Below are 13,038 nucleotides of genomic sequence, written 5' to 3'. Positions count from 1 at the left end.
CAGAAGAGGAGTTAGAGGAATCAAAGAGTGATAGAGTGATATCAAGAAGGTGGAGAGGATTGGAGAAGGATCGGTTACAAATAGCACACTCTTGCAGATGCCTTTGTCCCATCTTTCTGCCACTATACCTACTTGTTCCCTCCTCTAAGCAAGTATCCATAAGTGTGGGAAGGGCTGCCTCAGATGTAGATGTCTTGCTTATGTCCCGCTCTCGTTCCCGGTCTCTGTCTCGGTCTCGCTCTCGCCCTGTGGATGAGGACTCCCCAGCTCGTCGCTGCCTGTTTTTCTGGGCCTCCATGGCTTTGAGTTTACGCGCGTGCTTGTGACCTTTATAGTGGGCCTCTGCTTGGTTCTGTGGGAATATGAGACAAAAACAGGGAAAAAAGGAAAATCAGAAATTACTTCATGAATAATCTGCTAGAAAGACTGGAGTTCGCGTGCAATAACTGTTAAAATGCACGCCTGGAATATTCACTCTCTCACAGGCATACGCGGGCGGCAAAGAGTAGAGTCTGTTTCTACCTGATAACAGTGCTGGCACGTTGGGAGGCCAGAGGTATAATTGCATGTGCAATATGCAACAAGAGAGAGGATTCCATCTCTACAACTAGCCTAAAAATGCTAACTGTGAGAATCAGCCTCTGCAAAACCTGGACGCATCTGGCAGTACATGCTAATGTCACACACATCTGAGCGCTCGTGAGCACGCACAAACCCACAAATACGGATCAGACTCAAAACACATTCTGACTGACTGCGCTGCAGCAATAAACACGCAAGTTTCTCTCCGGGCGGATTTACCTTCCCATTTGCATCACTCTCACGACCTCGGTTCAATCCCAGAACAAAGCCCCTGTTGTCAGAGTAAGCATGGATACATACGAAAAGAAAAGAAATCGATAAAGAGATCACTCATTAAAAGAGAAGATAAATTCTCTTCAGAGCGTAGTCTGAATAGAACGTAGGTACAGAAGGGAAGATTTCAGACCCATAATGAGAGAAAATCACAAATAACATACATGAATTGGAATTTACACAAATTAAATACAAATCACAAAAACACCTATTTTTTTTAAAAATGCAAACATTTCCAAACACACTTTTTTGTAGCACGGTATGATGCAGCTGTTTCTCAAACACATCAAAGTTTATTCTTAAGCTTCTAATTTAACACTTCCTGAAGAAACAACTCATGCAAATCCTCAGGTACTAAACAACTTGCATGAAAAGAGAGCTGACATTTATCTGAAGGACTCCCTAGTGAGAAATAAATACATGCAACAAGAAGATATGAGACGTGGAATCTCATTAAGGCCTTTTCAATAGGATCAAAATGCTGATTTAACCGATTACCTGAGAATGAACAATAGATTAGTCCTAAGCCAGCAGTTCCTAACCTTTTTCATCTGATGTATCCCACAGGCCTCTCAGATGGAATCAAGTACCCCTTTGCCACCAACTGTTATTAACATATATAAGTGGATATTGTTAAAGTGTTTTTCCATCCAGCAGAACAAGCAATGTTATTTCAGTTGGATTTAAGCTAATTATTAACCCAACTAAGATATATACACTCCCGGTCATTTAATTTCATTTGCTTGTTAACACAAATATCTAATCAGCCAATAACATGGCAGCAACTCCGTGCATTTAGACAAGTAGACATGATTAAGATGACCTGGAGAAAATTTAAATTGAGCATCAGGACAGTTAAAAAATTATTTAAGTGACTTCAAAAGTGGCATGGCCAGGTTGTTGTTCCCAGACATGCTGTATTTCCGAAAATGCTAATCTACCGGCATTTTCCCACACAACCAGCTGTGGGGTTTACAAAGAATGGTCAGAACTGCAGTTCTCGGTGCAAAAATGTCTCGTGGATACCAGAGGTCAGACTAGAAAGGACAGACTGCTTTGAAAGCAACAGTAACTCAAATAACACTCCTGATAACTAAAGAAAGCATAACAGCATGAGCGAATGCATAGCATGTTCAACCTTGAAGATGAGCTATAACAGCAGAAGACCATACTGGGTGTCACTTCTGAGGTTTCATTTTGCATGGGCTCACCAAAATGGGATAATAGAAGATTACAAAAATATCACCTGGTCTGACGACTCTCTATATCTGCTGCTACATTTGGAAGGCAGGGGCAGAACTGGCATAAACTATATGAAAACATGGATGCGTCCTGCCTTGTATCAGTGGCTTAGGCTTCTGCTGGTGGTGTCGTGCATTATTTACACGCAAATGTCTATGAATCCTCTTGCTGATCATACTGACCTTTTAATTACCACAGCGTTCCCATCTATTGATGGCTGCTTTGAGCAGGATAACACGCCATGTCAAACGGCCTCCTCAGTTTCCAGATCTTAATCCAACAGAGCACCTTTGGGATGAGAGGGAACAGGAGATTCCCAACATAGATGTGTAGCTGACAAATTTGCAGCAACTGTCAGTATGCGCCCAAATCTCTGAGGAATGTTTACAGCATCTTGTTGAATCTGTGCTACGATGAATTAAAGGCAGTTATGAGACAAAATGTGGTCTAACCCAGTATTCGGAAGCTGTACCTAATAAAGCATCTGGTGAGTGTTTGTTTTTCCAAGTTATCCATTATGTTTGGCTTTTTCAACAATGTATCACTTTTAAAGATTTCAAGTCTTTACAGTTATTCTTAGCTACGTATTTCTTCCAAACAAATCTTTACCTGGATTAGCTGGATTAGCAATTACATGGATACCATCAACTGTTAATCAATAAATTCCAGTGGACCGTTTCCATCATTGACCTCTATTTTTCCCTGCTACTCTATTTAACATCTTTGTTTAACAAGATATTTGAACTGTTTATGCATCCTCTTAATTTGAACTGCTTTGGTTTTAGTCCTACTTTCAATCATTTATTAATTTTTTTTGACCAATGCTTTTTTTGTTTATTCATTTATGCATTCCTTTTGGCTGTTTGTTTCAACTGCTTATTCATTAATTTTAATGAACAGTAACTTTTGTTCTCCAGCCTGTTCAGGTCCACTCAGTTCTTTAATTAAAATTATAATTTCAGTTTTATACTTTTATTTTATTTATTTATTTTGTTGGATTAGTTGAACAAATCTTTGCATATACCCTGTGGCAACAAAACTCCCCCTGGGATATTTCTACCACTGATTGCGAGTCACTGCCATAAGCAATAATTAAGTTTACTGCTTATGCAGTATCGTGGCAGAGATATAAGGTCAGTAGCACACACATACACAACCACTACCAGCCTACAGTAAACAACAGAAGTTGGACTATAGAGCGTTAACCATGTATGCGTAGCCACCATAACGTGTCCGTCAAAAGATCTGTAAAAGGAACTCAAATACCTCAGCACGTTGTCTGACTGATTTGCAGTGAAAAGGCTTCAGTGCTTGGCTTCACAGCTTGATTTGACGAATTCTGCTGGTGAGCCCTCCACCATTTGCTTCTCCATCCAACTGAGACTCAGTGGAGGCTTGAAGGACAAGGTGTGAAATGAGCTTTGGTTTTCACCACCCCAGCAGCGAGACTACAGGGAGATACAGTTTCTTCAAAGAGATTCAAAAATGTCCCGTGATTAAGAAATCGCTGCGATAAAAGGAAACACAAGGCTATATTCTGCCAGACATATGTTGTGGGGGTGTGAAAAGTGCCCCATCCCATAGCTCTGAAATACTGCGAAATTGTCTCATCCAATAATGACTTTCTTGTAGGAAAGGAAACTGACAAACAAGTGAAGTTGTTTTGCCAGTTGGTTTGTTTAATTCAGCAAATGCATAGCTCCCCCATTTCATTAAATTGATGAATTAACTTTTCATTATTTCCTTAAATTACAAGTATAGGGTCAATTTATAAATACAGGCAGCCAATGTTCCCTCTAAGCTTCGGCACGTGCACAATTGTGCACTGCTGGCACGGTCTCTGCGCACAGAAAATCTGTGTTGCACACAAAAAAAAATCTAACCTGAATTGAAATTAAAATAAATACGTTAACAATTCTCTTTTGCAGTGTTAGTCAGTGAGTGACTGGCTGCTCCAGTATGGGATTAGAACGATGCCACCTTATCCCATAGTCCAGCCAATGATGCTCTTCACATTCATATATATGCAGCTAATCAACGTCGACAGGCTATGACAGCGTCCTTATGTGCCGACACCGGTGTTTTAGCTAGCAAAGCGGCGTGGCTGATGTGGAGTGAAGCCACGTTAATGACAACGTGTACAACCATTGGAGATGTGAGCAGGACAGACGGAACAATTGACGGAAAGAGTGTGGACTATACCACGATTTAAAAACTGTTATAGTTTGTAAATTGTGTTGATAGGACACGTAAAACCATAGTTATGATAAAAAATAGATGCAATGTTTGGTTTTCTTCCTGAATACTATTGTTGTTTATATTTACTGCGGGAAGAAACTGTAAAAACGGTGTTTTATAAGGAAAACGCTTGAAAGCACTCTCCGCCTGTAAGCGAACCCCTCCCACCCTTTCCTATTGGTGGACTATGTGGACCAATCAAAAAGTGATATGGCATTTAGATGTTTAGGAAGAGGGAAGTTTTAGGAGTGACTGCGGTGTTTTGAGATGTGAGAGGTTTGCGACGTTTAGCGCAAATCTTGTGTAGTTAGTGTGTAGTGTAGTCAATAGTTTTGTTGTGTGTGTCAGAACAATGAGGCGACTGCTGAATGTTACAGGTGTTACAGGAGTGATACATCTCCTGTTGTCAGGCCTGCAGGTATCAGGCTTGGGATGTTCTCCTTTATCTCATAGTGGACAGAAATTATGTGTTGGAGTGTCATAAATAATTTGTGTGGCATCAAATTTGATGCAGAACACCTGATTGTTCTGTAAATATTTTGAAATGTTTATTTAAAAAACCGCCTTGGCTGCATTTTTAGGTAAACAGCTGCAAAAAACTTTGTTTGCATAACTCAGTTACTTTTTTGAAGAAGTAACTATATAATTAATTGCCCAACATTGGTCATTATAAACTGTATTTTGCAGACAGAGAGTCACAGGACTCTCTCCCAAACCACAGACTCATAATACAAGTCAGAGCAAAAAATGAAAAAAAAGTTGTGTTTTCAAAATTGGAGTTCAAGTAATTTTTTACTTCCAATAGTGTTGACATACTACACAGGTCATGAACAAGATCTTTTTTTACATTTTCATTGTAAGTGGGCTAAAGCAGTTAATTAAAAGTAGTCTAACATAAATGTAAATGCTGTAATTTGATTATTTTAATAAACCATGTAACTTGGATGGATTCAATGCTGGCATGACCACAGTGCACACGTCTGCTGTTGCTCACAGTGGTCCAAGGGACCGCTCAGGGAGTTTGTGTGTTCGCTCAGACACATGAAAAATTAGAGGGAACATTGGAGGCAGCCAAATCTTATTGTAAAATGACAACATGTTATATGGCAAACACAAGGAAGAATATAAAACATCTTTAGCAATTATTCTCCACACTTTCAGTACCCTTACCTTCCAATAACATTACACAAGTAATATAAACCAAACTTTACTGTAAACTCTTTATTCTCTATGACCTTCTCCTCCTCAATCTAGACCAGAATTGTTTGTTTCTTTGTCCATGAACTCCCCCTAAACCATTAGGAATTAAGCATCGAAAGTAACCACACAAACATCTTACACCCCTGGAGGTTCTTAGCTATAACGGATGTTATGACTTGGCTTGGCAGCCTCCTAGCAACAGGCTAAAGTGACCTGTTTGTGCATTTATGCACCTATAATACCTTAGAAATCCATTCTATCATTTTTATTTCACAATAATAAGACCTTCTCTATGTCCATAAAAGTTGAACTATACATTATATATTGTGACATTATCACGTTGCCTAGCAACCACCTAGCAATGGGCTAAAACGACACATTTTTAGTAAATGAACAACATCTACCACCCCTGTGTTTTTTAAAAAAGCTTTTCGCTGTGTGATCAAGTATATTAGTTCACCAATATACTTAGTGTAGTACTTAAAACAAATAATGTTAAAAATTCAGTAGAAGCAATTAATGGTCCAAATACACTGAAAAAAACTATAATAGCTAAATCAGTTTTGGGAAATGAACTTTTTTGACTTCTTGCCAACTGAGACTTATTCTACTCTCATTTCAATAGAGACTGGTGACAAAAACATGTCATAAGAAGTTGCTGGTTTTCTGTGTGTCAATTGGATTTATATCTGGTGACAACAACTTATAAGCTCACATAACACTTAGTGACCCCTCATGCCTTACGGATGGAACCTCTTCTTATCCTCAAGGTGACCAGAGCCATGAAAATAGAAATATTTTTATGCAAAATGGGGTCACCAGGAAAAGTGATGATTTACCCTTTGAGGCATGTCTTTAAAAAGAAATATGGTGCGAGTGTTTGTATTCTGTGTTTGTATTCTGTACTGTTCTGTACAAACTGTACAGAAAAAGAACATATATAGATATTTTAGTCTACCGTATTATATGTTCTACTAACACATATTTCAGAAGTCTGACATTTCTCCACTATATTTGTATATGAAAATTATAATTATTACAAATTTTAAAAATTGTGACTAAGTAGCCTATCTTTGGATGAATTCTGAAAGTTTTGTTTATGCTAGAATTTCTGAATAATCTGGTCCCTGTACATGTATTTATCTGTTTTTGTAGTCTCGCCATGTCTATCCAGCCTTTCCTTTAACAATACACTAGGTGACTTGTCTAACATAGACAGGCTTGCCTGTCGAAAGAAAGGTGCACACCTGTGTGCCATGGATCCTGTGGCAAGATCATACAGTGTATAGGTGAGAGTGACAGAACTGCATCTAATGTGCGTCTTGTACCAAATGATTGTTTTTGTAAAATTGCTGCTCAAGTTCAAGGCCAAACCAACTCTCAGGCCAACAGACTGACTGTCTGCGCTCCCAACAGCCAGTCCCCCACTGGTTATTAATCTCTTGAAATTATTTTGGTTCATGTTGGTACGGTCCTTTTTCAGGTGGTTTATAGATCATCAAAAATTTCTGTGGTGGTTTTTACATTCTTTGACACCAGCTCTACGTTTCAGTGTTATAAAATACATAACAGAAGAGTTTAAATTGAAGAGAAATGCTTTCTTGTTCTGCACTACTACTACTGTTGTGGAATGAAACATACAATCGTGCTTGTAGTTTTGGGCCACATAAAATGTTACCAAGGGCTGTTACACTGGCCCAACAGGGATAACCATGCCAGTGACATTCCCCCATCCGGTTGCACAACATCGCCTCATCATCAGATTTTTTCCCATAATTTATATCTGTCTGTATGGCTAGGACAAGTAGCTGGTTAGCCTATAAGCTTAGCACAAATACTAGAAACCTGGAAACATCCATCAAAGATACACCCCAGAGTACACCTCTGCATCACTTCAGGTGGGTGAAAGGTCGAACCACTGAGGAATTGCTAAAAACAAGATTGTCAGCTGGTGTTAAGTTGCTCTTTAAGGTCTATTTGTGCTCTACTGAGCAGCAAAGTGAGCTTACTTATTTCCCCTTTGAGCATTATGCATAAGGATAAGTTGGTATAATATCTGAGCAAACTCTAAGGAGGGTGCATGGAAGTGTTAGAAAAGTATTCATGCTCTCTGAGAGACTGATAAAGCTACAGTCAGACCTGACACTCCTCTTTAAGTCGGTGTGCGGAGGCAGGGAATGGGATTTGCTCTAGTGTGTGAAGAGCACGACTGCATCTCTGCTCCCCCCTCAGCTCCCTGTCTCCTGTGCCTCAGACCTTCTTTGAAGATGGAGTCCAAATAAAAGTGTGTGACAGCGAGTGTGTGCGCTTAGCTGTGCCTAGACCGAAGAAGTCTTCTGGCTTTCTGGACATTTTCTTGCTTATGTAAATATGCATAAAATGTCATGGGATGTTTTTCTGTGTTTGTGTGCATGCAATCTAGTCTGCACGTTTGTGTGTGCATGTATGTGTATATCCATGTGCTTTAGCGAGGGTGGCAAAAATGGAGTAGGGAACCGAGAATGCTGCTTCCTGCTGTGGCGGCTGATTGTTTCTGCTCTTTGCTGATAAACGGCAGCTTTCCCTGCTGTCTAATCCCTCATACCAAAACAACTCACAAGAAAGACAAACCGAACAAACTTTTACATAGAAATAAAAATCAAATGACCAATTTTTCATTTAAATATACAATCATTTGGAGAAAGGGAAACACTCAGACCTTTTTCGCATTTCCTTATACACACACAGATGACACACAAACACACACAGCATGCAAAAATGCAGTGATCTGAGGTAATTGCAGAAAGATAATAAGAACTAAATTGTCACAGTCTGGCAGAGGCAGACTATAGGGAGTGGAGAGGTTGGACCCAAGTGCGTACACGCAAAATAACAAGACTTAATATTAACTGGAAACGAGCCGTTTATTGAAGGCTGATTTTAGCAAAGAAAAACTAAAGCAAAGACAAAACTGAATTATAACCTAAACTGGCTGAGCTAAACATAACATAACAAAACAAAACAAAACCCTGGAACATGGACATGGAGACAAGGTAGGATAGCAGACGCTCGGACAAGGCAGGAATGAACACACACAGACTAAAAGCACACAGGAGGTGATCAGGGGAAGTGGAAACACATGGGGAAAAACAGCTGACACAAATGAACATAATGACATGCAGTAGAAGAGTAAAACTTCTACTCTTCAATGAACACAGGAACACATGACCTCTTCAAATTAAAACAGCAAATACAATGAGACAGACATGACAACATGAACAACAAATGATATGCAGACATGAAACACATAGGACAGGGGAGACTTAATACAGGGGTAGAAAACACAAAGGGAAACTAACAAACAAAGAACTATAATGACAACCTAGGCATGATAGAATGAACTTAGAAAACCTAAAGGACTTAAACATAACAAACTAAAACCAAAACGCTGATCGTGACATAAATTCAAGAAGATAGCAGAAGCCCAAAACAATCTTCTCTGAGGCCAGACTCACTTTCTAGCATAGTGTGCTTTTATGTTTTAAATTACACAGTCTGGCGTACTGTCTGTTTCCCTGCCTTGTAGTCCAACATTATCTCTTTCTTCCTCATAAACACCGAAACATAAAGCCAATGCAGCGTGTCTTACCGTCGAGTTAAAGCGCAGGTGGCAAATGTTGCAGGAGATAATCTGTTTCTTCTTGAGTGGCTGTGGAACACCGAAAGTGTGGTTGATCACAGCCTTCTGGACAGGGTCCATCTGAGAAACAGAAACACATGACAAGTATAAGCTATATTAGTTCTATATAATTTTATTTTCCCAAATGATAGAAGCTACTTTGTTTCAGAGGTGAGGTGAGGTTAGTTCCCATAAAGCCAACATTCAATCTTCAGTGTAAGCATTTGTTTCAGTCTGGTAAATCAGAAAACAGCATGACATGACTTGATGTCTAAGCAGTTTCAGCAGCTACCGCAGATTATACACGAGGGTGCATGTTCTGGTCACAGAGTGCAAGACACAAGAGCATCTTACCAGTTAGCCTTTTGGGAAATTGTTGAGATATATGATCCAAATGATAAGTCTTCATTTTTGTTTCCGTTTTTTTTTGTTGATATGACCAAGTTAGATTTTTTGCTTTATGACTTAAGTGTACTAGTAAAATCGTCCCATGATCTGTTGCGGTTTTGAGTTTGAACCCGAGATCCTGACATTATGTTCTGATCAAACTTGAATTCTCCCAAGTTGCATGTTTTTTATGAATTCATAGATGCAGAAATCTTTAGTGTATAGTGCAATACAACAAATTCACTTTCCTTTAAAGGTGGCGAGTTGTGCATCAGTGTGGATATTCTCTTTTCCAACTCCAAACTATCTTTACTCTCAGGCTCCTCTAGAGCAGCCCTGCATGATTCATAGATCAATGTAATCCTTATTAGGCCTTGGTCCAACCCCTAAATTCATCCACTAGTCACTCTGCCTTTTATGCCAGCTTTGATTGGCTTCCCCCTGGTAAACAAATAAACAGCAGGTAAATGGGAAGTCCTCACAGCCACAGCTGTATGCCTGCGATAGATCATACAGAGCAAGGGATAGAAAAAAATATTCCCAGCTCTGTATGGGAATAGGAATAGAAAAAAATATCAATAGACAGTCTGAAGTCCGGGCGTTTGACTCAAGAATTATGTTTACATACTCTGACCTCATTATTTGGAGCTTTGGCCATGGTTCTTATGAGCTTTATTATAAGAACAGACTAACAGGATATACGGATGGCAGAAAATAAGGAAAACAAGGAAAAGCTATTTTTGAATACACAAGATGGAAATAATAATAATAAAAAAACTGGAAAGCATTAAATGTTACTGATGATAAGGTAATGTTAGAATCAAAAGGCAACCCATTTCTGCTGTGGGATCACCACAGTCTGAGCTCTTGCTGTGTGCAACCAGAGGGCATGGAGAATACTCCTCACATGAAAGTCAAAGCATACCACTATTAATAAAAATATATTAAATGTAAAAAGAAACAGAGAGTATATTTCAGTGACAGCTGAGCTTATGAAATGAAACTGAAACAAATTAAAAGGTTACTCTGTAATGTCAGCATGAGGCTGCCTTACCCTTTAATGTAAAGAGAATAACTCGGTTCCTGTCAGCACGTGATACAGATTTTCTGATCATCAGTAGCTCTTTGGCCTACATACACGGAACATTACCAGAGGCTTTATTTTGATTAAAGATGCTCATTAAGAGTCGTACTGCTAAACTCCTTCTGATGCACTAGACGAGGGCAAACTTCATTTTGAAGAGATAAGGTGACAGGGCGCCACCTTATTATGCATGCAAGCTAATTACTGTAGTCAAGCTGCTGGTGAACTGCCAAACTGAAGGAGAGAAATTAGACTATTGTAAGTATAAAAGTAAATATGCTTTTTCTTATGCTTCCCAAAAATATGCTTAGCTGCTGTTCAATAAAAAAGGAAGAAAAATTAAATAAATCAAAGATAACTAAGATCAAAGGGTTTTCCATCTCACTTTGTTAAAGTGCAACTGTGGTTTGGTGGAATTACTACAACAGTAGTGACATACTGTGCAATATTCAGCGAAGGAGTTAATAAAATAGTAATACTAAAGAACAAAAAATGGCACAATCCCTAAAAGAGTTTAGATGGCCTTGAATGAACTCAAGTTATTTCTCGATAGATAATATGTTACTCCTCCAAGATTTCGTTATTTTTCTACCTAAGAAATGCAACTTCCAGGGTAAACACCACTTTCTAGTACCACATGCTGCATTTCTGCTTGTTGTAAATCAACTGATTGTATTCACTGATTGCAATTTGCTATTGGTATTGTTTTTTTTAATCTCCCAATTTTTGTACACCTGAGTTTTTGAGAATTCTAAAGTAAAGATGAAAACACAGTTTTCCCCTCATAGAAAGCTCAGATCTATTATTTTTCAAACTTGCTGGATGTAATTTTTTTCTTTACTTAAGCACAAAAGACAAGAGATGTTTTGCTGCTGTCACATCGACTTTGACTAAATTAAGTAACTGCTTCTGTGTTTGGATGACGATCTTGATGGGTTTCAGGTATGAAACACCACCTCACACAAACAATCACCTTTTCAATTTGAATGAAAAGATGATGCAGAACCGAGATGATCCTTATCCTTTAGTGAGTTACACTTTTGTGTGTTGTATTGCAGCGGTGATATTAATGGGGGAAGTGTGGTGCTTAAACTGTTAGATAAATCAACACCTACACCATAAGAATCTACAGGGAAAAGAGTTTCTTCTTTATGAATGTATTTTCATTGTAATCTCCAAAACTTCACTGCTTAAACTTTATGAGTCATTGCAGCCCACAATGAAGTGTTTACTGCAGAAGGTTTTAGACAGACTAAAACTGTTTTAACTGCCTATGAAGAGACAGCAGAGAGTCCCAGAACACCATACTATAAACAGCAGGGTGAAACCTGAGGCTTCATTATAAGATCTGCATTCCACAGTGACAGCTGATTTCACTGGGGCACCTTTCAGCGTGGTATCACATATAACAATCACCTTGGATCTTGCCCCAGGCTTGTACAGGGTCTGACCCACTCTATTCCTCAGCTCCTTTGAGAGAAGGGTCTCCGGAGGGACGGGGAGATCACTCTTCACACACTGAATGATACCGCTACGCTTACTGAAACTACACTGGTGGCTGTGCTGACAGCCTCACCTGCCCAGAGATCAAAGAGTATTGGCGTGCTCATGGCATACTGCTTTGCTTTGTTTCTGGCACATAAGGTTAAAAAACATCAGACTCTTCCACACTGCAAAAAAACCAAAAAACTGTGCCATGTCCAAGGTAGCTGCCTCTTCTGCAAGGATAGAGTCTATTTACTACGGCTTCCTCATGGCCAGGTGTGAAAAGGAATATAAACACATCTGACAATGAAACCTTCGTGCTGCAGGTACATCTCTCCCTCAGGGCTCTTTACCATTGTTGCTTTATTTTGGTTTCCTCTACATGACACAGAGATATCTTTGGAAGCAAATGGCTGTTTCCTTTTACCAACTGTAGCCTGACCAAGGTAAACCTAGCTCTTCCTGCTGCCCTCTGTCCACCTTAGAAAAGCAGGCTGCGCACAGCCGTTTGTTTTAGGAACTGAAGAATGTGTCCATTGTCTGTCTGCAGCCATCCTGAACCGACTGCTATAAATGCGTCTTTTGTCCAAGCCCTCGGTTCTCCCTGCCATCCTAGTGCAGACAGAACTTATCCTGCACCGGGTGGCTGAGTCCGTGATGGGCTTTCAAGGTAGATAGATAGAGACAGAGAGAGAGAGAGAACGAGACACACAAAGGGATGAGGAGTGAGGGTGGAGCAGTGGGAGGATGTAAGAAGGGACACCAGGGGAACCGGAGGATATTTGGTTTTGGAGACAGGTGCATTCATCTTCCCTCCTGCACACGTCTGGGACAACGTGTGCCTTATCAAGGCTAAGAGAACCTGGGGCTTCTTGTTGAATGGACTTTG

The 13,038-nt window shown here is 39.6% G+C and overlaps 1 protein-coding gene across 5 annotated transcripts in view; it reads right to left on the bottom strand.

Annotated features, from left to right (window-relative positions):
- The window catches only part of znf385c (zinc finger protein 385C), a 147,395-nt gene that overhangs the window by 13,832 nt on the left and 120,525 nt on the right, over positions 1-13,038 (bottom strand). For all 5 annotated transcript variants that reach the window (XM_086289780.1, XM_086289783.1, XM_086289781.1 and 2 more), the window contains 2 exons: positions 9,164-9,274; positions 133-352 (listed from right to left, as the gene is read on the bottom strand). In XM_086289780.1, the coding sequence (XP_086145906.1) occupies positions 133-352; positions 9,164-9,274 (331 nt within the window). The remainder of the gene's footprint in view (positions 1-132; positions 353-9,163; positions 9,275-13,038) is intronic.

Source organism: Aulonocara sp. 'chitande type north' Nkhata Bay, linkage group LG4 (genome assembly GCF_057382095.1).
Source record: "Aulonocara sp. 'chitande type north' Nkhata Bay isolate Kocher_YH1m ecotype deep benthic linkage group LG4, A_spYH_male_GT1.1, whole genome shotgun sequence".
Taxonomy (NCBI): Eukaryota; Metazoa; Chordata; class Actinopteri; order Cichliformes; family Cichlidae; genus Aulonocara; species Aulonocara sp. 'chitande type north' Nkhata Bay.
The sequence above is the reverse complement of the archived record's forward strand: the minus strand, read 5'-3'. Positions and strand labels throughout refer to the sequence as shown.